This window comes from Podarcis erhardii, assembly GCF_964252035.2.
Source record: "Podarcis erhardii genome assembly, chromosome: 1".
NCBI classification, from domain to species: domain Eukaryota; kingdom Metazoa; phylum Chordata; class Lepidosauria; order Squamata; family Lacertidae; genus Podarcis; species Podarcis erhardii.
In genome coordinates this window covers 8439555-8464510 of record NC_138497.1, presented here as the reverse complement: position 1 = coordinate 8464510, position 24956 = coordinate 8439555, and the positions used below count along the sequence as shown (strand labels likewise).

Sequence of the window (24956 nt, the reverse complement as noted above, 5' to 3'; positions counted from 1 at the left end):
CATGGAAAGGGAGGTGTTGAAGATTACACCCAAACTCTTAATGGACGAATGAAGCCTCTGGGCCCCAAACCCAACAAATACGTCCAGTGCCCCTTTGGTGTCTTGAGGCAGTGAGGGACGTTATTCTCTCCTCCCTTGAAAGACGCACAGAGCAGAAGGAGGAAGTTGAAAAAGCGACATTCTTCCCCACTTCCTCCTTGAACCCTGTGAGCATGCTATAGGTGTCTTTCTGTGGGTGGGGGGCTGATCAGGTGGGGTGGCCCCTACAGCACTCCCTCAAAAATCCCAATGTCCCTAAAAAGGTTGGCAGTCCCTCGCCTGCGTGAAAATTGAAACACACGCTTCATCATAAACAGTCATACTGGGAGTTCTATACTGAAGGATGGCTTATGCATCTATAAGATAAATGAAATTATATTATTGCTATTAAACTTTATATCCCATCCTTTCTCCCAAAGGAGCCCAAACTGGCAAACAACAAGTAATGAAACCTATTATGATAGGTTCTTTCTTTTATCCTCTGTTCTTCAAAAGGACACATTCTGCACCAACTCTCTGATTAAAAACTTGCTCCTCGGTTTATTAGGTACATCATCCCATAAGTCAGTTGTTTTCAACCAGTGTGCCGTGGCACCCTGGGGCGCTTGGAAAGATGGTCAGCGGTGCTGTAGGCAACTCTGGGCTCTGTCCCTCTTTCCCCCCTCCCTCCTCTGATGCCCCTTCAAGTCTCTGCCTCCCAAAAGCTTGCACAGCTGTTTGTTGCAGCAGCCCTGCCTACAAGCTCTCCAGGCGAATGGTGCTTCTGGGGCTGGCCAGGGGGTGCTGGGTGCCAGGAGCTGAGGCGGCCTCAGAGCAAGCAAGCAAGCAAGCAAGCAGACGAAGGAGCCCAGCCAGCTAGTCCACCACACACGTGCTCATCGCTGCCAACCCGGAAGTGGCCGGAAAACAGGGCAGAACAGGGCGGGCTTATGCCTGCTCCATCGATGCGCACAGGGGTCAGGAACGGGGAGGGGGAAAACCTGTACATTAAAAACTAAAAACAGCAGACCTAATCTACGCTTTCGTCATTTTGCTTAAGGTCTGGTTTTACTGTTATTTCTAATGAAAAACAAATACATTTTTTTAATGGAAATAAATAAAAGCAGCAATACGGACAAGCGCGGGGCGATCACTCACCACAAGCTCGCTGAACATAACGTCCAGCTCTTCCACCGGAGGCATGGGCAGGGAGGGCTCCATCGTCTGCAGGGCAAAGGCGCTGTCATTCCGCAGCCGGTAAGTGATCTCCGGGTGGTCATTATTCCGGAAGCAGCAGAAGATAAACGAGATCCCTCGCCCGCTCCTTTTCCGTGGGGCCATGGCTGGAGTTCTTCTGGTTTGCCTTCCTAGACGCTAAACCCTACAAAGGAGGGAAGAGGAGAACGTGTTAACGGTTTGGGCTAGCAGCTGAGCTGGGCTACCCAAGCCCAGATCCCACTGCCCACCTCTTTTTAAAGCCCTGTTCTTCAATAAGTAGTCCCCAGTACATCATTCCGACGTGGAGCCTTTGGCCCAAACACCATCATCCTGGAAGTATAAACCGATCGCTGGCAGGACCTGACGGAGTGGCTGCCATGCTTTTTAACGATATGGGAGTATCAAGTGCACCAATGGTCATTGCAGGTGTACTGAATAACACCAGAAACAGTGCGGTGCAGTGGTTATAGAGTGTCAGACTAGGACCTGGGAGACGAGGGTTCAAATCCCCTCGCTGTGACTGGACCCTGCTGGTTATTTTCCTCGTTCAGCAGATTATTATTGTTATTATTATTATTAAAATGTTCTTTTTCTCCTCCGGCCTTTTAAAGCAATGGTGCTCGTGCCTCCAAGTTTTGCAGAGAGATGGGTGCCGCTTGGAAACTTCTGGAATCGGAAAGCCCAGTGCTCAGAAGGATGTCATCATCTCCCCTCCCCTCCCCTCCCTCAGTTCTTCTGCCAGCTGGTCTGCAGAGTTGATTGGAGAAAGCCACAAAGTACTAGTTGCTTTTCGATGAGCTCCTGTTCATCCACACCACTCCCTGCTTCCCCAGTCATTAAACTCATAAGAGGCTAAAGCAAAACAGAAACAACAACTGCCCCCCCCCCACAAGAGACACAGAGCAGAACTCATCTTTAAATAGGGAAACCTAAGGGTTCAGCGTCTGTCTAACAGGCTCGCTCCCAGGGAGCACGTCTGCTGGGAAAAGCCTGGAATTAGCAATTTACATTGTTTTCTCTATTACTAAGAGATAATAGGCACGCCAACGCTTGTTGTTAGTTGCAGATCACGGCCGAACCTTCATGCTTGCAGCGAGGGATGCGTTAAGAAGCAGCATTGCTAAGAAGTGGAGCTTCTCGGGAGGAGACGCCAGTCTTGCCACCAGTGAACTGCCCTGTGATCTTCGGATGAAGGGCGGTATACAAATTTAATAATAATAATAATAATAATAATAATAATAATAATAATTAGTGTGTTGTCATGTGACATCTACAAAACTATGCTGGAAACATCTAGTTCACGTGGGCAAATGGTGCAACGTGATTGCATTTATGGGAAAAGTCTGTGGCTTGATGGCGCAGGCCGTGCCTTACATGCAGAACACCCCACGTTCCATCCCAGAACCGCCAGTTTTTAAAAATGAGAGGTAATAGGCAACAGGGAAGTTGGGCTGGGTAATATAGTCATACCTCGGGTTACAGATGCTTCAGGTTGTGCATTTTCAGGTTGCACACCGCACCGAACCCAGAAGTACCAGAACGGGTTACTTCCGGGTTTTGGCGCTCACGCATGCGCAGAATCACCAAATCATGACCCACGTGTTTGCAGACGCGGTGCTACGGTTTGCTAACGTGCCTCCAGCACGGATCACATTCATTACCTGAGCGTCTGCTGTACAGTGGTGCCTCGCAAGATGAACGCCTTGCAAAACGAAAAACTCGCAAGACGAAAGAGTTTTCCGTTTTTGAGTCGTTCCGCAAGACGAATTTCCCTATGGGCTTGCTTCGCAAGAAGAACCTGGTCTGAAGGCGGTTTCCATAGGAACTCATTGATTGATTTTCAATGCATTCCTATGGGAAACTGTGCTTCACAAGACGAAAAACTCGCACGAAGAAAAAACTTGCGGAACGAATTAATTTCATCTTGCGAGGCAGCACTGTATATCCTCCAAAACCGCTTTGAAGTCCATATCGTGACAGTGGTTATATAATCTTTGACCTGGTAATATATTGTGAATCATGATATGTGTGTTTGTTATGCAAAAATCACAATGTGGGAAAAACTGTGAAGCCAGCCGACGCCTCTGCAGAGCTCCATCGCTATTTCAGACATCGCGACATATCAGTATATTGCAATGTTTAGCTGGTGATATATCATGATGTTGAAAACCAGTTATCGCCTGGCCCTACTGTTTGCCTCTACAAAGTTGCATCCTTATTTCAGACCTCATGATATACTGATATATTGCTGATATTTAGCTGGTGGCATATTGCAATGTTGAAAACCAGATATTGCCCAGCCCTATCAGGAAGATCTCATCCTGGCAACCTGGAGAGCGGCTGCCAGTCAGAGCCAACAAGCCTAGATCTAAATGGTCAAATTGGCAGAGTCACACAATGGCACCTGTTGGTTTGGTTATTGTAAAGGCTCCCTCCCCCTTTTTTAAAAGGCAATAGGGGAAAGTTTATTTCGGCAACGTACTGGAAACAAGTTCCTAGCAGCCTGGACAATCAAGTCTCTAGGATGGGAGGTTAGCAAGCAAACTCCAACCTCCCAACAGCAGCAAGACTCAAACAAGTCCCATGACCCACGCTGCGTTGCATGTGAAGATCACGCAAGGCTTCTTCATTACCCGCTTTTGGCAGAAGCCCAGTCCCATTCCTCAGCTCTGCCAGTGTTTCCATGAAAAGGAAGGCATTCTGCCAACACGCTGCCACGGACTTTCCACAGAAATCTCACCCAACGTTGCACAATGCCCTCGAGGCAGATGCCAGCTTAGACAGCACAAAAGTTGCTCATGCAGTCTGGCTAGGCTGCACCGCATTCCTGCCCTCAGCCTCCCAACGGTGCAGAAGCAAGGTTTTCAAAAGTAGGTTGGGCGAGACATTTATACGGGGACTTACAGGCGCAGGATAGCTTCTCAAGGTAGAGGCTGGAACCAGTCCACCAGGACTCATGTGCCTTTGGGCACTGTGATACCACACACACACACACACACACACAGATCCACAAACAAGAAATGCCATTGTGTTTGCATGGGGAAGTCCACAGCCAAAATGATTTCAACCAGAGCAAAAACAGAAGTGGGCCTCACTCCCTGCTAACTCAATGATTCTTTGACCCTTGCACTTTGACACCAGGCTATGTTGTTGTTGTTGTTTAGTCGTTCAGTCGTGTCCGACTCTTCGTGACCCCATGGACCAGAGCACGCCAGGCACTCCTGTCTTCCACTGCCTCCCGCAGTCTGGTCAAACTCATGCTGGTAGCTTCCAGAACACTGTCCAACCATCTCGTCCTCTGTCGTCCCCTTCTCCTTGTGCCCTCCATCTTTCCCAACATGAGAGTCTTTTCTCTTCTCATGAGGTGGCCAAATATTGGAGCCTCAGCTTCAGGATCTGTCCTTCCAGTGAGCACTCACGGCTGATTTCCTTCAGAATGGATAGGTTTGATCTTCTTGCAGTCCACGGGACTCTCAAGAGTCTCCTCCAGCACCAGAATTCAAAAGCATCAATTCTTCACACCAGGCTATATAGCCTTGTAATTACCGTATTTTTCGCTCTATAAGACGCACCTGACCACAAGACGCACCTAGTTTTTGGAGGAGGAAAACAAGAAAAAAATATTCTGAATCTCAGAAGCCAGAACAGCAAGAGGGATTGCTGCGCAGTGAAAGCAGCAATCCCTCTTGCTGTTCTGGCTTCTGGGATAGCTGCGCAGCCTGCATTTGCTCCATAAGACGCACACACATTTCCCCTTACTTTTTAGGAGGGAAAAAGTGAGTCTTATAGAGCAAAAAATACGGTAAGTACTAGCCTCACAGCGGTAAGCAACAAGGCAACAAGGCATTGCGTATGGGTTGGCCAGGGAGTTCCACGCCTCTTCTGTACCCAGCACAGAAACCAAGTGAGACGCTCCCTCTCTTTCATGCCCAACGCAGAAATCTGGCCATAATAATAATAATAATAATAATAATAATAATAATAATAATAATAATAATTTATATCCCCCAGCCACTCTGGGCAGCTTCCAACAAATTAAAACATCAAACACATATCCTACAATCCCTTCAATGCTCCTGAAAGACAGGACCAGGTCTTGTTAATATGCTTACTGCCCATTTATCTGTAATATGTGAGTAGACGTCAGCCTTTTTATTCAGTTAAGTTCTGAAGCAAATTACCATGGCAAAAAAAAAGGACAGATTTGGTAATAATTAGTTTCTTATAATAAAAGTGGTTTGGGGGGGGCAGGGGGAGAATTAGAAAGAAAAATCCAGCCAGCTGGTGCAAAAAGGATGGAGGTTCTCCTTCTATCCTTTGCCAATCCACAGAAGGATGGTGATGATGCTTTTGCCTTTGTGGGATTATTTACAAGGTTGCTACCGTATCATTAGCCCAGCATTCGCTTAGCATTCTTTTTAAAATGTTCAAAGGGCTTTACATACATTGCCTTACTTTAATATTTTGCAACAACTCCATAAAGTAGGCAAATAAATAAGCCTTGTATTGCACAGGTGTGCCCATCACTGAATGGCAATAGCTCTCCCAGGTTTTAGACAGGGCTCCTTTCTTAACCCACTTGAAGACATAAAATATTGAACCTGAGACCTTCTGCAAGCTCCAACGCTGATCTATGGTTTCCCTGACAAGGAAATCTCCTGGGCCTTTATTTGATTTTGGAATATTTCTTTAAAATATAAAGCGGTATAGAAAATAATAATAATAATAATAATAATAATAATAATAATAATAATAATAATAATAATTTCTACTGCCAAGCAAAAGGCGCCTAGACATTCCACTGTGGTGACTGAAGTCTAGGTTTAATGTGTCATTTGGCAATTAGCTTATAGATATGATTTTCTAACACAATTTCTCGTGGTGGACTGGCTGGAGGAGACACCCCCAAGGCAGGACACAGGAGGCTATTGACAAGGCACAGATTAGACGTTAGCGACAAGGTCAAAGCAAGTTCAGTGAAACTCCACTCAACGGGCTATCAAAAGCAGCCGACAATCAAACACCACCGATCAATACCTTTTCAAAGGGACCTCGCTACAGCAGTCCGCAACCTAGATGTAGACTGCATCACTGCCGTGGGCTTTGTCCAGAGGTGCCTATAGGACAGTGCTGGCTGGAGCTATGGCAACTGTAGTCGAAAACATGGCAGGCGTAAGACAAGGGTAGGCAACGTAAAGCCTGTGGGCCAGATGCGGCCCAATCGCCTTCTAAATCCAGTCTGGGAATCAGCGTGTTTTTACATGAGTAGAATGTGTGCTTTTATTTAAAATGCATCTCTGGGTTATTTGCATAGGGCATAGGAATTCGTTCGTTTGTTTTTTCAAAATACAGACCGGCCCACCACATGGTCTGAGGGATGGTGGACCGGCCCACGGCTGAAAAAGGTTGCTGACCCCTGGCATAAAAGCGTAAGAAGAGCTTGCCAGAACAGTCCAAAGGGAGCCCACCTGATCCAACATTCAATTCTAATTCTAATTCTAATTCTAATTACAACAACAACAACAACAACAACAACAACAACAACAACAACAATATATTATTTATTCACAACAACAACAACAACAACAACAACAACAACAACAACATATTATTTATTCCCAGCCATCTGTCTGGGTTTCCCCAGCCACTCTGGGAGGCTCCCAATAGAATATTAAAAACACGATAAAACATCAAACATTAAAAGCTTCCCTAAACAGGGCTGCCTTCAGATGTCTTCTAAAAGTCAGATAATTGTTTATTTCCTTGACATCTGGTGGGAGGGTGTTCCACAGGTGGGTGCCACTACCGAGAAGGCCCTCTGCCTGGTTCCCTGTAACCTCACTTCTCGCAGTGAGGGAACCGCCAGAAGGCCCTCGGTGCTGGACCTCAGTGACTGGGCTGAATAATGGGGGTGGAAACGCTCCTTCAGGTATACTGGGCCGAGGCCGTTTAGGGCTTTAAAGGTTAGCACCAACACTTTGAATTGTGCTCGAAATTGTACTGGGGGCCAATGTAGGTCTTTCAGGACCGGTGTTATAAGGTCTCGGTGGCCGCTCCCAGTCACCAGTCTGGCTGCCGCATTCTGGGTTATTTGTGGTTTCCGGGTCACCTTCAACAGTAGCCCCAAATAGAGCGCATTGCAGTAGTCCAAGCGGGAGATAACAAGAGCATGCACCACTCTGGCAAGATAGTCTGTAGCCGACCAGATGCGTCAAAGGGATGTCTGCAAGGTGGACACAACAGCACTCTGCTCACCTGCAATTCCCTGGAACGGGTAGAATACAGCATGTACTAGGGGTTGGTGAATAATAATAATAATAATAATTTTACTGTACTTGTATCCCACCCACCTGACTACATTGTCCCGGCCATTCTGGTCTGCTTCCAACAAAATATAAAAATACGCAAAATACATTAAAAGCTTCCCGATACAGTGGAACCTCGGGTTGCGAACGTGATCCATGCGGGAGGCATGTTCACAACCCAGTGTTCGCAACCCGCAGCGCCACTTCTGTGCACGTGCGGGTTGCGATTCGGCATTTCTGTGCATGCGTGAGCGCTGACACCCGGAAGTAACCCGTCCCAGTGCGCAACCCGAAATTACATAACCTGAAGCATCTGTAACCCGAGGTACCACTGTGCAGTGCTGCCTTCTGGTGAAGGCTGCTCAGTAGTGTTTAAAAACGGTGGCGGCCTCTGTTGAATTAAGACACCATTCTGCTAACTTAATTAAATTAAGCAAAAACAAAAACACAAGCTTCCTCAACACAAGCAACAGCTGTCGGGAGGTGTGTGGGTTTTGTTTGTGTTTTAAACCTGTTATAATATGAAAATCTCAAAAATGCAGTTTTGCAGCCACCCAGCTGACACGGTGCCAGCGGCCCGTTGCCATGACACCCGCACGGGACCGATGGCTCTGCATCTGTGCACACCAAAAGGCTCGGCGCGGAACCATTTGGAAATTCTGATCCGGCTGCCGGATAAGAGGCTTAAGATGGGGAAAGCCTGCACACAGAGCTCGCCGCGAAGGCTTCCAATTTGTCGCACCCCGGGAATCAACAATGGAGCAGCGAGCGGCAAAAGGGAATGCCCAGCAAACACGGCTTTGTACTTGGCAAACAACGGCCGGTCGGCACAGACACACGAGAAAAAGTAATTAAGAGAGCTGCCACAACAAAAAACAAGGGAAGCAGAGACTGGCTATTTATCATTTTGTTTATGTGGGAGAATGGAGTGGAAACAATTCGCTGTGCTTATTCCACCCCACCCCCCGTATTAACAGACCCAGGAATTAGGCCATTAACATCCCCGCATTTTATAGACTACCCATCCCCTGCCACCACAAAGGCAAGTGGTCCCAATGTGCATATTTTTGGTTTAAATCATCAAGAATACTCAGTAATGTTGCTACTGCCTCGGTCCAGTATACCTGAAGGAGTGTCTCCAACCCCATCATTCTGCCCAGACACTGAGGTCCAGCGCCAAGGGCCTTCTGGCGGTTCCCTCACTGTGAGAAGCCAAGTTACAGGGAACCAGGCAGAGGGCCTTCTCAGTGGTGGCACCAGCCCTGTGGAAGGCCCTCCCACCAGATGTCAAAGAGATAAACAACTACCAGACTTTTAGAAGACATCTGAAGGCAGCCCTGTTTAGGGAAGCTTTTAATGTTAAATAGATTACTGTATTTTAATATTCTGTTGGAAGCCGCCCAGAGTGGCTGGGAAAACCCAGACAGATGGGTGGGGTATAAATAATAAATTAATAAAAAATTAATTAATAATACTGCAGGATTTCAGGCAGGATACCTCTCTCAATTCTAACCTGGACATGCCCAGGATTGAACCTGCAAGCAAACTGATGCTCTACCAGTGAGCTAAAGACCCTTTCCAGATCCCAGGCTACAGTGATCCAAATTAGCCAGGTGCCAGGTGCGTTTTGCACCTGGCTATCCGCCAATTGTGACCAAGTGATGACGTCTGGGCCCCAGGATGGAACCTGACACATCTACCATGTGGAGATGCATGCCTGGGGAACATTGGATCTGACCTGTTTTCACACACCAATACTGCATCTTGTAGAACTGCATCCGTTGTATTTTATCTGCGCGATCGGAATGAATATCAGGAACCAAAATGGTTTTTCTGTGCAGCCTGAGCACGATCAGTGAATGACGTTACAGTGGTACCTCAGGTTACAGACGCTTCAGGTTACAGACGCTTCAGGTTACAACACCACTTTAGCTAATGGGGCCTCCTGCTGCCGCTGTGCTGCCGCTGCGTGATTTCTGTTCTCATCCTGAAGCAAAGTTCTTAACCTGAAGCACTAGTTCTGGGTTAGCGGAGTCTGTAACCTGAAGCGTATGTAACCTGAAGCGTAGGTAACCCGAGGTACCACTGTATTTGGAAAATACAACTTCTATACCGCTTCTGTTGAGCTCACTGGAGAAAATGATGGGGTATAAATGCAAGGAAAGGAAAGCAATGCAATGTGCGTGTATGTATGTGCACACAACAACAACAACAACAACAACAACAACAACAACAACAACAACAAAACAGTGCTTTTGCAGCTGTGAGCTCTTCTTAGCTTCTTCTCACAGTTGCTGTGTCTCAAATCTCCCCTGTACCCCAAAATTTTAACCTGCTTTGCCACACTCAAGTCGCTGCATTCCCCAGATTATTAACACAAGGCAAACACACATGTTTTGTTCTGCTCTTACAGGGAAGCCCATCACGCCAGGCAGCTGACGGCACATGCGTTCCGCTTAGCAAGCTGTGCAAGGACGCACAAGATTTGCATGATCTGTACTGCAAAGGCGGCAGGGCATGCCAAACCTTGAAAGCCTCTCTCAGGAACATCAGAAGTTACTGTAAACAAGGAAAAATGCTTATGGAACCCAAAAAATGTTTCCTAACACATTGGCACCGAGCCAGGAAGTTCTGGCGTGTCAGCATCCCTGCTTTGGGAGGAGTAGGGGGAAAAACACATGCCAAATGCCCGTCAACTCTGGGGAGGAGAAGGCGGCAGTCTTCAGCATTTTTTATTCTGAGTCACCAAAAAGTTGTTTACAAGGAAGTGCTTCTCCGGCAGCTAATGATGTGCTTGACTTTTAAATGCCTATCTTTAGATCAAAGTCAACACACAGTTCAACCCCTTTTATCAAGTCACCACAGCAGGCAGACAAGGTGACTGAAATGCACTTGTAAAGAGCGGAATAGAGTCGAAACTGGCTTGCTAATTGCACTGTTCCTTCAGTTTGGTGTAGCGGTTAGAGCAGGGGTCGGCAACCTCAGGCCCATGGGCCACAAGCTGCCCATGGGGGTCGTTTAACCGGCCCATGGACCTGCCCACTCAGTCGGCTCCCATTGGCCGCGCTAAACCGGCACGGTGAAGATAGGGGATCGCCTTCCGCAATGCTGGCTAGCTTCCCATTGGCTGCAGGAAGTTCCTGCAGCCAATGGGAAGCTGCAGACGCCTCCTCCGTGCTGGAAGGAGCGCCAGAAATAGCGTTTGCGCCTGCATGCGCACTCTGGCCAACCGCAACGTCTGTGGGACCGTGAACACGCCCAAGCCGCAAAAACTTTGCCAACCCCTAGGTTAGAGTGTCAGACTCGGATCTGGGAGACCAGGATTCAGATCCAGACTTCGCTACAAAGCACATTGGGTGACCTTGGGCCGGTCACTGCCTTTCAGTCTCACCTACCTCACAGGGTTGTTGTGAGAATAAAAAAAAAATGAGCAAAGGGAAAATGATGTATTCCACTTTCACCTTGTTGAAGGAAAGGTGAGCTATCAATGGAACAAATAACTTTATACTGTGCATGTTATTTATGTGCACTTCTCCCCTGACTAGATGTTCTATATTAAGTGGTTTGCAAACCCTTAAAGCAAATTAAATTTAAGGGTGCAAAGGTGGGAGTTGTCCAAAAGGAACCGATCTGCAGTACATGGAGGGGGCTCTACCGCTTACAAGATGCAAACCCAGCGTATTCCCTGCCGCAATCCAGAAATGTCAAAATTACTGACCTGCAAAGCCGGGGACATGAAGACGAGCTTCTGTGCCACCGAGAGTTTTGCCCTACTTTTCTCTCTCTCTGCGCCTGATGAGTCAAGATCGCTCCTGCATCCCTAGAGACTCTTCCACTTTTGGAGCTTTGTCCAGGGCGAATCTGTACACAGCGCACAGTTAATGCAGGTCTGGACCATAAAGAAGGCTGATCGCCGAAGAATGGATGCTTTTTGAATTGCGGTGCTGGAGGAGACTCTGGAGAGTCCCATGGACTGCAAGAAGATCAAACCTCTCCATTCTGAAGGAAATTAGCCCTGAGTGCTCACTGGAAGGACCCGATACTTTGGCCTCCTCATGAGAAGAGAAGACTCCCTGGAAAAGACCCTGATGGAGGGCACAAGGAGAAGGGGACGACAGAGGACGAGATGGTTGGACAGTGTTCTTGAAGCTAGCAGCATGAGTCTGACCAAACTGCGGGAGGCAGTGGAAGGCAGGAGTGCCTGGCGTGCTCTGGTCCAGGGGGTCACAAAGAGTCGGACACGACTAAACAACTCAACAACAACAACAATAATCTTAGATTGCAGAAGGGCTCAAATATTTAGGCCGGACCCAAAAGGAGCAGGCAAATGATGGCAGTCAGGGTCCTGGGAACTATAGTTTGTTAAGGACGATGGGAGCTGAGGCTCTGGGAGGGGGGAACTACCCTTCCCAGGAATCTTTGGGGGAAACTATTTGTTTTCAATGTGTGCTGTGGGTACAACCTATGACCAGAGCTTCTCAGAATCCAAATGTATGCAAGGAAGCCAGCTGCAGTTGGGCTGAAAATGCCAGTTACCACCTTGTGGGGTTTGGGAGTCGACCGATCCAATTCAATAGTTAGCATTTGCCTCAGGAAAGTCAGCTTCCGACTGAGTTTTTCTTGGCTGTTCACAATGTGGGCGCTGGGTCTGATTGAAAGGCCACCCACCCCATTTCAGCCAAACGCAGTAACCAGTTTTATTTACTCTCAGATAAAAAGAAGCATGTGCCCAGTTTAAGTACAGCTTCCGGGGGGCATGGGGGGTGAGGGAGAAAAAGAAATCTGTATTCAGTTATAAGGGACCACTTTACAAACAAGAATTTCCCTACGTTTTGGGGAAATTGGGTGGTGGGGTGGTGGAATGGCAGCCCTAAGCCCTTCTTTCAGGTTTTATTGATTGAAGATCACCCCCTATTTCCGATGTGAAGTCAGTGTATCACACAGAGGGGGAAGACTACACACACACACACACACACACACACACACCCTACTGCCTATATGAGCAGTGATTCTACATTTCTGAGATCAGATGTTGCCAACCTTTTCCGATCAGTGTGCATATTTGGATTTTGGATTGAGGAGTTTGGATTTGATATCCTGCTTCATCACTACCCGAAGGAGTCTCAAAGCGGCTAACATTCTCCTTTCTCTTCCTCGCCCACAACAAACACTCTGTGAGGTGAGTGGGGCTGAGAGACTTCAGAGAAGTGTGACTGGCCCAAGGTCACCCAGCAGCTGCATGTGGAGGAGCAGGGAAGCGAACCCGGTTCACCAGATTACGAGTCTACTGCTCTTAACCACTACACCACACTAGCTCTCTCCCCCTCCCCCAATGCACACAGATCATTTATCTCCATCAACCCTTAAATTTTGCTTTTCCAAGGGCTCAGGGTCAAAATCGGATCCAACGAAACCTATCTTGAGTCCTGGGGAGCACATAGAGCTGTAAGAGGAAGTGGAAATGAGAGCTACTCTTCTATGGTCTTTTCCAGGGAGAAGTAAGGAATGGCCCTCACTACCTCATGACCAAGGGGGAAGTACATTGGTGCCTCGGTGGGTTTTCAGGCACCGGAAGAGATCACCACAGCTCCCGCAAGCACCACATTGGTGACCTCTGGGCAAAGAGTCTGATGAAAGATGTTCTGCCCCTTGTATGAGGAACAGCTGCAGCTATTTCTACATTAAACCACATCTGGCACATGAAGAGAACGGACCCACAATCTGTTCTTAGATTTCAGAAGTCAAATAAGCCAAGGTATCACGGTCCGTTTCAGCTTCCTTCCACTGAATAGGATGTATGTACTGAAAAATAGATCAACCCTGGGGATCCTCCACTTTGCACCCAGGCAGTCAAGATCCATTTTTGCTTTGGGATTTTTTTTCTTTAAAATATAAAGCAGTATAGAAATGAAAATATAACATCATCTCATTGCCAAAACAAACAAACAAAATCACCACAAAAGGTGCCTAGCGCCTGTAACCTAGGTTTAAGGTGCATACACTAGGTTTAAGGTGCCATTTGGCGATTAGTTTATATGTCTGAGTTTCTCACACTGAACAGGATAGAAATTTCTGTGCTTTTCAGAAGATTCCATTGCAATGTTCAAAACGCTACCACAGGAGTAGGAAAACGGGAATGGGTGTGCGAACAGGTACCCTGTCAATCACACATCACAACTGTCAACTGCAGGGTCCATGTTTTTGGTGCTTCGGCAAGGAGTGGTTGAATATTGATTGTTGCTTCTTGTATAAAATAAAATATGCTGGTGAGGCGGGGTAGCCTTATCAGTTTTATATAAATCTTCCACTCCACAGAAATATCTCCTGTGGTTATCTACTCCTCATCTGAAAATAAAAGCCGTGCAATTTTCAAAAGAAAAACAATAACACCATTTAGAGCAGTCTTGTGCGTCCTGGTATCTGTTGAGCCAAGCTAGCTGGCTGGGGGTTAAGGGACCTGTGGTCCAAACATGCCTGAGGGCAATCAGTTCAGACTCTAGGGAATTTCACTAAACCAATTTGGACCAAGGAGGTATTTCACTCCTTCCCCAGCGAGACCCAAGAAAGCTTCATTCATATCTAATTTAGAGGCCGTCTACCCAAAACACAAATACTAGAAGTCCGGTGGTGTGGAATTTGCCTTTCTAGCAGTAGGGGTGGGGCAGCATCATTCAGTATTCCCCAAAATGACTTTTCACCACCAGATGGATAAAAGAGAACGAGAACGAACCGGGGGTGAAGGGAACCAGAGGCAACAGTGGCACAGTCTTTGAAAAGTCTCCAAACTCAATGTTTTTCTTCCCCCACAGATTACTGGCAACTGTTCTTGGTTCCATCCTGCTAATGTGTGCAGATACAGTTTCTAAAGAATGCAGCATTTTAAAAGCAGAGCCTAAACAAGGCAGCACTGACTGCCCACAGTGTGTATGAATGAAATAGCTGCTGTTGGCGCACGGTCTTCAAAAAACCATCAGGAGCCAAGCAATTAAGTCTCAAACTGAGGGCTTTTCATATATTTGCGGCTACAGAGGGGTTGGGTGAAGCTTGTAATTTTCCTCTAAGAAATGCTCAAGCTAGCATATCCCAGGGACGGGGGCTTTAAGTAATAACCCCTCATCTTTGGAACTTCTTTCTGCAGGAAATCACTTCTTTGATATGGTCCCTAAAACCTTTATTCCTTCAAGCTGTTTCTCATTTTTTATTACAGTTATACATATTTAAATCTGGGCTTGTTTCATGGGTTGTAGTTATCTGAAGGAAAAATACCCTGTTAATGTTCTTATGTTCTAAAACATTTTGTGAAGGTTTGGGCTTTCCATCACAGGATAAAAAGAAATAACTTTTCATCCATTATATATCTAATCTTCCCTGCAAAGAAGTAACACAACTTTGGATAGCAGTGTGGAAGATTAGGGTCCTTTCCTTATCATAACCTCTGGGGGGAATTTACCAGAGGACATGTCTGCATTTTTCAGAAAACAGACAAGGCTCACCTCTGCAAACTGCCAACATACTTATTACAGTCATACCTCGGGCTGAAGTAGCTTCGGGAGAAGTACAGTGGTACCTCGGGTTGCATACGCTTCAGGTTACAGACTCCACTAACCCAGAAATATTACCTCGGGTTAAGAACTTTGCTTCAGGTGAGAACAGAAATCGTGCTTTGGCAGCGCAGCAGCAGCAGGAGGCCCCATTAACTGAAGTGGTGCTTCAGGTTAAGAACGGACCTCCAGAATGAATTAAGTTCTTAACCCGAGGTACCACTGTATTTTCGGATTGCACGCTGCGGCGACCCGGAAATAACGGAGCACGTTACTTCCACGTTTCGCCGCTCGTGCATGCGCAGACGGTCAAAATGACGTCCCACGCATGCGCACAAGCGGCGAATCGCGACCTGCGCATGCGTAGATATGCGGACGTGGGTTGCATTCGCTTCTGGATGCGAACAGGGCTCCGGAACGGATCCCGATTTGCATCCAGAGGTATAACTGTATTTTTGTTACATCTTCAGGAAGGTAGATCAAGAAATCAAAATATGAGCTGCTGTCACTGCAATTACTCCCAGGTGGGTTTTGTAGCATTTTAACATATGGGGTATCATTTATGTATATATATATTTAATTAAGCTCCCTCATTTTTAGGAAAAGCAGGATATGACAAAAATTGCTAAGCATATTAAAAGAACTGGGTTTGTTTAAAGGTTTAAACATGGTGGAGGTAGCCAGTTTTATAAAATAAAAACTGACTCCAACCCTGGCTATATGATAATTCAAAGGGGGGCGGATTCTCCCAAGGCGTCGATGAATGCACGCATTGCCCTTCATTTCAACTTTCCAATAAGTCTTAGATCAAAGTCTTTATTGCCTTGTGTCTGTCCAAAAGCTACACTCTGCAATGTAGCTCGTTTCTGACCCAACGAAACTGAAAGGGCTTCTCCTGATCTATGGCTTCCATGATCAAAGCTCTCACCTTCCATTTGAAGTCCATCTGGAATCTTCGCTGCCATGTGTGCAGAAGCCTTTCAACTCCCTCCCAAAATTCAATCCAGCCCAGAGTTTGTTCTTTTCTCTACGCTCTCCAAGGTTTTATCTGTCACGTACAGGTAGCTTGCATTTCTAGGTTTAATAAGCCAGCAGGGACGGGAACGCAGACCGTAATCCTCGCGGAACAGGAGAAGGCAAAGCTCAGCAAGATAATGAGAGGGGAAGAGGAAGCTTTTTCCCATGTTGAAGAACAGGAGTTACTGTTTCTCCCCATGCTTGGTTCAGCGTCTTGTGCTTGTTGTTGTTGTTTAGTCGTGTCCGACCCCTCGTGACCCCATGGACCAGAGCACGCCAGGCACTCCTGTCTTCCACTGCCTCCCGCAGTTTGGTCAGACTCATGTTCGTAGCTTCGAGAACACTGTCCAACCATCTCGTCCTCTGTCGTCCCCTTCTCCTTGTGCCCTCCATCTTTCCCAACATCAGGGTCTTTTCCAGAGAGTCTTCTCTTCTCATGAGGTGGCCAAAGTATTGGAGTCTCCGCTTCAGGATCTGTCCTTCCAGTGAGCACTCAGGGCTGATTTCCTTCAGAATGGAGAGGTTTGATTTTCTTGCAGTCCATGGGACTCTCTAGAGTCTCCTCCAGCACCATAATTCAAAAGCATCCATTCTTCAGCGATCAGCCTTCTTTATGGTCCAGCTCTCACTTCCATACATCACTACTGGTACCAGGGGTCAACTAGGCGCCTCTGGGAAGCAAGCAATCAAGACCAGAGCATGACAGCACTCTCCCAGCAACTGGTATTGAGAGGCACTTATTTCCTCCAACAACATTTTCCATTTCTGTTCAGCCAGCAACTCGTCTCTTATTATCATTGAAACCTGCCTTCCACCTCTCCTTATCTACTGATGAAAGAACTTGAGAATGCACAGAGCAGAGCTGGGGAATCTGTGTCCTCCAGATGTTGGACTACTGATCCCAACAGCCTCGGCGAGCATGGCCAATGGCCAGGGATGATGGCAGCTGCCGTTCCAAACATCTGGAGGGCAGCAGGTTGAGGAAGGATGCTTTGCACAGCAACAGATCATTGGTCCATCCAGTCCAGTGCTGGAGAGTAGGAAGGGACCCTGAGGGTTATCTAGTCCAACCCCCTGCAATGCAGGAATCTCAGCTAAAACATCCAGGACAGGTGGCCATCCAACCTCTGCTTAAAAACCTCCAAGGAAGGAGAGTCCATCACCTCCCGAGGGAGACCGTTCCACTGTCAAACAGCTCTCATTGTTAGAAGGTTCTTCCTTACTTTGTTTGTAACCTGAGGTACCAATGTATAAAGATTAAGAGTTGACAATTTCATGGAGGAGAGGGCTACAGATGGCCACTAGCCATGAAGGCTGTAGCAGTGCTTCTGAATCCCAGTTGCTGGAACCTGCAGGAGGGGAGAGGGCTCTTGGGCAAGAATCCTGCTTGCAGGTTTCCCACAGGTATCTGGGTGGCCACTGATGAGAACATGACACAAGTCTAGATGGGCCACCAGCAGGCTCTTCTAATGCTAACATTTGCCATTTTAGCATCCGATATCTTAGATCTTAATAACCATTTTACTCTGCAAACATACTTCTACAAACATATTATGCGCTGAAAGGAGGTTGGATAAATCACTGCTTTGCCTGAAGGTATGTCACTGGAGTGCAAGTCTTTTAGAGATGTGCAATAGGAATGCACTAATCGGGTAATTCTTTTCCAGCTCTGGGCAAAGCTGTAAAATCAATGCTTAAGATTCTTAACTCAAGGTAAATTCAGTAAAGCACACCACATAATAGGCTTTTGTCTCTAAAACATGCTTCAAATTAGCAGTGTGTGTGTGTTTAAATGCAGGAGTGAGTGAGATAAATCACAAGAAGTTCTTCTGGCTTATCACATTCAGTACTGCTCCCTTAAGCTTAGGAGCAATATGACATAAGAACCGTTTGTCGACTTTCTAACTGGTTTCTGGCGTGCAAATTTACAGCTAATAAAAAACGGAACACATCTTCCAAAGCAGCTGCATCTATTTGGCTGCAAAAGAAGGCGAGTTTTTCCTGAACGTGTGAGTAAAAATCTATGTGGCACCCTGCGCCTCACTTGTCGAGCTAGTATTGCAAAGTCAAAAAGTTTAGGGGGGGGGGGGCGAATTGAAGATCCTTTTGTAGTGTATTAAAATAACACCTTCGCTTCATTGTAAAGAGGAATGCTCATATGTACAAATGCTAATGGTATTATTAATATTGTGCAACACACTAGTTTAATTAAAAAAAATTAAAGAACAGTTTTGTCGGGAATGGGAGGTCTCGCAAACCACAGTACAGTGGTACCTCAGATTAAGAACTTAATTCGTTCCGGAGGTCTGTTCTCAACCTGAAACTGTTCTTAACCAGAGGTACCACTTTAGCTAATGGGGCCTCCCACTGCCTCTGCACCGCCAGAGCACGATTTCTGTTCTCATCCTGAAGCAAAGTTCTTAACCCGAGGTACTATTTCTGGGTTAGCGGAGTCTGTAACCTGAAGCATCTGTAACCTGAAGCGTATGTAACCTGAAGCGTCTGTAACCCGAGGTACCACTGTACATGGCCAGGTTTGAGACTATTCTAAGTGACACCGCTTCCAACTGTAACTGGAGAGTCTTAGGGATGGATTTTGGTTCAGACCCCAGGTCAGAGAAAAGCAAGATGCAGGTTCTATTTAACCTAGGATTGGAGATATAGGAGCATCAATGAGCATAGGCCTATCCACACATCTTCAAGTGAACACAAGGCAAAAAAATACCATACCTCAGAAAAGAAGTTCGATTATAAATGGCACTTCACGGTCCCTGCATTACTTGTACGCACAGAACATGTCCTAGTTCATTATGTTTTAGTTTGCATTGTTTGATTGTATTTGTTTATGCTTCTTTTTGGAAAACTCAGTAAAAACAAACAAAACTATTAGCAAAAAAGGAAAACAACACCTGACAGTCAAAAAGAACAAGCACACCAGCTTATAGGATCATGTTCTTCTGGAGAAAGCACACATGCTGTGATCTTTTTCATCGAATTCCCCAGACAGGATTTCCAGCTTTTATTTAAATAAAAAGGCAGGACTCTGATCCTGGGTGTCCGGTTACATGTAAGAGGCAAAGCTAGATGCGCTCCTCGCTTGTAAAAATCAGACGCAAAAATCAGGATCATGTGCCTTTTTGAAGTTCAGCAACATTAAAGTAAAAAACCTTCCAAGCTTGATTCATGTAGCAGCGCACCATGCGCCAACCACATCTGCCAGGTCTTTCCACACACACTCCTGAACCTAGAAGTTATATAAGGAGGGCGAGTGCATAAAAAGATCAGAAGCTGTCTCAGCTGATTAAGCAGGTTTCAGACAAAAACAGCCAGGAAGGTAAATACGCCCTTTGGAAGTTCTAGAGGGGAGGGAACACCAAAAATGTAGACAGTAAATCATTATCCTAAGAAGGCTTTTAAGGGTTTCGAAAACACACACAAACATGAATTACTCAACAACACCGGGAACAAAATGTGACATTTTTTGCATGCTCTCCGATCAGATACTTTGCATCCTTCACCTGCACATATTTTTGCTTCATTCTTATCTTAATAGGCTAGAGAGCTACAAGAGGTATTTTTATACTAGCGCAGGCAATTCTGTCAACCTTTGCTAAAATTAGGCCTTGGCAAAAGGCGAGTACTTTGCAAAACTGTTAATTATTGCTGGGGATCCAACAATTCCTAAACTCGCTACACAGGTTTCTACGGTTAGGTTCACGTTATCAGCTTAAAACATAGCTGAGAGAGCTCAGTTGGTAGAGCATGAACTCTTTAATCTCCGAGTTGTGGGTTCCAGCCCCACATGGAGCAAAAGATTCTTGCATTACAGGCAGTTGGACTAGACGACTCCCATGGTCCGTTCCAACGCTACAATTCTATGATTCTATGAAACGTAACTAAGTTCTATGTCTCCCCTGCCCCCCAGCTTTGTGTTTCAAGATGAATTTGTATCTCAGAGAGAGGGCAGGGATGTCTTCACCCTACATATATGACCTTCCAGCTCCACCTGGTACGCAGGCTGAGACCGTACCTGCCTGCGGACTGTCTCGCCAGAGTGGTGCATGCTCTGGTTATCTCCCGCTTGGACTACTGCAATGCGCTCTACGTGGGGCTACCTTTGAAGGTGACCCGGAAACTACAGCTAATCCAGAATGCGGCAGCTAGACTAGTGACTGGGAGTGGCCGCCGAGACCACATAACACCGGTCTTGAAAGACCTACATTGGCTCCCAGTACGTTTCTGAGCACAATTCAAAGTGTTGGTGCTAAATGGCCTCGCCCCAGTATACCTGAAGGAGTGCCTCCACCCCCATCGTTCTGCCTGGACGCTGAAATCCAGCGCCGGGGGCCTTCTGGCGTTTCCCTCATTGCGAGAAGCAAAGCTACAGGGAACCAGGCAGAGGGCCCTCTCGGTAGTGGCGCCCGCCCTGTGGAACGCCCTCCCATCAGATGTCAAAGAGATAAACAACTACCTGACATTCAGAAGACATCTTAAGGCAGCCCTGTTCAGGGAAGTTTTTAATGTATGACATATAAGTGTATTTTTGGTCTTTGTGGAAGCCGCCCAGAGTGGCTGGGGAAACCCAGCCAGATGGGCGGGGTACAAATAATAAATTATTATTATTACTTCCTTGTTTCCTCCCTCTTGCAAACCCCCTCTGTCCAGAACTTCAATTTGTGAAATTGTCATCTGAGCATGCCCAAACGCCTGCCTCAAATGCACACATCATTCTTAAGTGTAACGAGAATGCAGCTCGGTTTTTCTAGCTGGATTGAAGCTGGTTTGAGAAGCGCATATCAAACCGCGGTATCTGTCAACCAGTTTGCCTTAACCAAACCAACTCGGCACATGCAACCTTTCAAATGCCTTTTCCCTGGGAAATCACACATTATCTCTGTTGTTCCACTGGCGGTTTTGGAATCGAAGAGTTCCGTAGGAGGGCAGAGCAAGCACACTATGGTGTTATATAAGGCAACTCCACCTCCTGAGGCATGAATACTGATGGCTGTTTACCATTGATCCATGGAAAATGCCCTGAGAAATTAGTTCACATTGGATGAACAAGGAGAGATGAAACGAGGGTGTGCTGTCTGTGATGCGTTGCCCTATATCTATAGAGCAACACGAAGTCAAAGAGGTCATTGCCCTTCGCTGTCAAAAAAAGGAAACGAGAGGCTGCGCCTGGACATTAACTCACTAGCATTTGTCTGTGGGGTCATCTGACCTACAATGCGTTCAATATCTGAACTGTCTCCACTTCTGTCATTCTTAATGCAACTTGCACATAACTCTAGTGACAGGTAGGAAGCCGTGTTGGTCTGCCGTAGTCGAAACAAAATTTAAAAAATCCCTTCCAGTAGAACCTTAGACACCAACTACCGTATTTTTTGCTCTATAGGACGCACTTCCCCCCTCCAAAAATTAAGGGGAAATGTGTGTGTGTCCTATGGAGCGAATGCAGGCTCCTTGGCTTCAGCGATAGCAACGCACAGCCTCCGAAGCGCAGAGGGAGCGCTCCCTCCGCGCTCCAGAGGCTATGCGTTGCTTTCGCTGAAGCCTGGAGAGCGAGAGGGGTCGGTGCGCACTGACCCCTCTCACTCTCCAGACTTCAGGGACAGCCGCCTGAAGCCTTTGGAGCGCAGCGGGAACTCGCACTGTGCTCTGAAGGCTTCGGGTTCCTTTTGCTGAAGCCGGGAGAGCAAGATTCTCCTGGCTTCAGCAGAGAGGGAGAGCTGCGCAGTGCCCCTTCAGCCAAGCGGGAGGAGAAATGGAAGGGGCTCCGTTTCTCCTGCCGCTTCGCTGAAGGGGTGCTGAGCAGAGAGGAGGAGAATTTTTTTTTTCTTGTTCTCCCCCTCCAAAACAAGGTGCGTCCTATGGTCAAGTGCGTCCTATGGAGCGAAAAATACGGTAGGTTTGTTATTGGTATGAGCTTTTGTGTGCATGGTATCTGAAGAAGTGTGCATGCACACGAAAGATCATACCAATAACAAACTTAGTTGGTCTCTAAGGTGCTACTGGAAGGATTTTTATTATTTATTTCACACATAACTGTTTCTTGGCTAACCCATGGTGAATGGGCTCTCTAGGTCCAGCCTCCCCAACAATCTAAATGTTTTCGAAAACTCAATTCACTTCCAGCCAGCACAGCCAGCAGGAATGATGGGAGATGTGGCCAAGCACCAACGACCACAGACTAACCACACATCTGCACCAGTGGTTCTCAAACCCTTTTTTCACTGAGCCACATTTTCAGAATAAAAAATTGCTGGCGTACCAAACATTTTACTGGTAAGAAGAGAAATTCCTTGGTCATGAAATTGGAAGGTGAAACAACTCCAAGCAAGCCTTAATTTACAACCACTTTGCAATATAATCATGGGACGTCCAGAAAGTAGAAAGCAGTGCACCTACGTAAGAACACAAATCATTCGCAAAATATAATTCTAAACAAGCATCTTATGTATGTACCTAAGCTCAATAAGAGGGGTGAGCTTGCTTTTGCCAGGTAAACTCATTTATAAACGGCCTCAGCCCAGTATTCCACCCCCATCGTTCTGCCCAGACACTGAGGTCCAGCGCCGAGGGCCTTCTGGTGGTTCCCTCCCTGTGAGAAGCCAAGTTACAGGGAACCAGGCAGAGGGCCTTCTTGGTGATGGCGCCTACCCTGTGGAACGCCCTCCCGTCAGATGTCAAGGAAATAAACAACTATCTGACTTTTAGAAGGCAGCCCTGTTTAGGGAAGTTTTTAATGGGTCTCCAGCTGTTTTCGGACTACAATCCCCATCATCCCCGACCACTAGCCCTGTTAGCTAGGGATGATGGGAGTTGTAGTCTATAAACAGTTGGAGACCCAAGTTTGGGAAACACTGAGCTAGAAGATGTCTCGCACTGTTTCAAGAAAAAAGACTATGCCTTTGCTGTTTTTTTATTTCATAAAATTAATTCACCATCCGTTCATAAAAACAAAAGAAAACACCAAAAACCTTCAGAGTGGTTTACCCAAAAATAAAATTATCGGAAAGTTATTGATAAAAAGAACCAGAGTAATTCAGAACATTCCAAAAAAATCAACAATGAACTAAAAATAGATTAAATATCAGCATGCTAGATATCAGGAAATCAGCCCTGAGTGCTCACTGGAAGGACAGAACCTGAAGCTGACTTTGGCCACCTCATGAGAAGAGAAGACTCCCTGGAAAAGACCCTGAAGTTGGGAAAGATGGAGGGCACAAGGAGAAGGGGACGACAGAGGACGAGATGGTTGGACAGTGTTCTCGAAGAGACCAACATGAGTTTGACCAAACTGCGGGAGGCAGTGAAAGACAGGAGTGCCTGGAGTGCTCTGGTCCAGGGGGTCACAAAGAGTCAGACACGACTAAACAACTAAACAACAATCAGCATGCTAGATATAAGAGAAGGCTTGTTTTAACAAAAAAGTTACAAGCCTTTCTGTGATTAAGGAGCTGAATTAAGGAGCAAGCAAAGGCAGCAGGCTGCACGGTTTTGGAAAGGCCACAACTTCTCACTTGAGCCACCTCAAAATGCATCCCTAATACATGGGAAGTCAGGCCAGGACCCCGGCAGCAGCTGAGCTCGAGTTCAGGAGCCTGTGCCCCCTGATAAAGCCTGCTGAGGCCGTCCAAAGGGAGGCGAAAAGCTGCAAACTTGCCGGAACGATGGCCAACGGGAAAGGGCCCAGGTGTTTCCTTTTTGGCAGGCCCCCGCCAATCAGACAAGATGACAGACGGCTTCCCATGCGAGAGGAAACCAGGATGCTTTCCCCCAAGTTGCAGCAGAGCAACCGGCAGGGATTGGGGGGGGGGTGAGGGAGGGGCAGGTTACACATGTCACCGTCACGTCTCCATTTGACTTCCCACCAGACGCGGACGTCTCCAAACAGCTGAGGCGTCAGGGCATGAACTCGGTGCCTGAGGACCCGAAAGCACCCGTCCCTCTGCCGTTCTGTTCCAGTCGCTCCCTTTTACCTCGAAAGCAAAGGGCACAGGTGTCCTCAGCCCTGGTCTAAGGGCCAGGTGTCTTGTTCTGCCCCTCTTAAATTTTAAGAGCGCATTTTTGAAACACAATACGCACGCCAAGGAAGCATGCATGCTCCTTGTGGGACAGGCCTGCTAGAAAGCATATTACAGCGTCCTTCATGCTTTGCCTGAGAGCACCCCCCCCCCCAAATCCTGCTGCGGGTTTATCTTTCAAAGCCGGGAGGGGGAACCTGAGGCCGATTGAGCTTTCTTCTGCAACAGTCCACATAGCCAAAGGTCAAACACCCGTCCGTGTGTTGTTCATGAAGCAGAAAGAACAGCAAGCTTCAAACGCCCTCCCATCAGACACCAAGGAAATAAACAACTATCTGACTTTTAAAAGACATCTGAAGGCAACCCTGTTTATGGAAGTTTTTAATGTCTAATATTTTAGCATTTTTATGTGCTGTAAGCCACCCAGAGTGGCTGGGGAAACCCAGCTAGATGGGTGGGGTATAAATAAAATTATTATTATTATTATTATTATTATTATTATTATTATTATTATTATTATTACCAAACACCTCCTGAAGTCCCATCTCTTCAAGCTGGCATTCCCAGGTTCATTAGATTCATCACATTCATCACTATCTGGTCATTCACTGATATTTACTGTTTTTTACTGGTGGCTCCTCCATTCTTACCGATGCATTTCTTTGTCTTTTCCGTTCAAAATGTTGTATCTACAATCAGCCAGAGGAGGAGGAGGAGGAGGAATGACCTCCGGGAGGAGCACAGAGAGAAAAGAGCTCGTGGTGCATTTGTAGCAGCACAAATGGACGCCTTCCTCTGCCCCAGCTGCAACAAAACATGTCTCTCCC

At 46.7% G+C, this 24956-nt stretch overlaps 1 protein-coding gene across 2 annotated transcripts in view; it reads right to left on the bottom strand.

Moving 5' to 3' along the window:
• DAAM1 (dishevelled associated activator of morphogenesis 1) overlaps window positions 1-24956 on the bottom strand; it is a 175350-nt gene that overhangs the window by 111163 nt on the left and 39231 nt on the right. For both annotated transcript variants that reach the window (XM_081859162.1, XM_081859163.1), the window contains exon 2: window positions 1177-1399. In XM_081859162.1, coding sequence (XP_081715288.1) covers window positions 1177-1359 — 183 coding nt within the window. In that variant the 5' untranslated portion in view covers window positions 1360-1399. The remainder of the gene's footprint in view (window positions 1-1176; window positions 1400-24956) is intronic.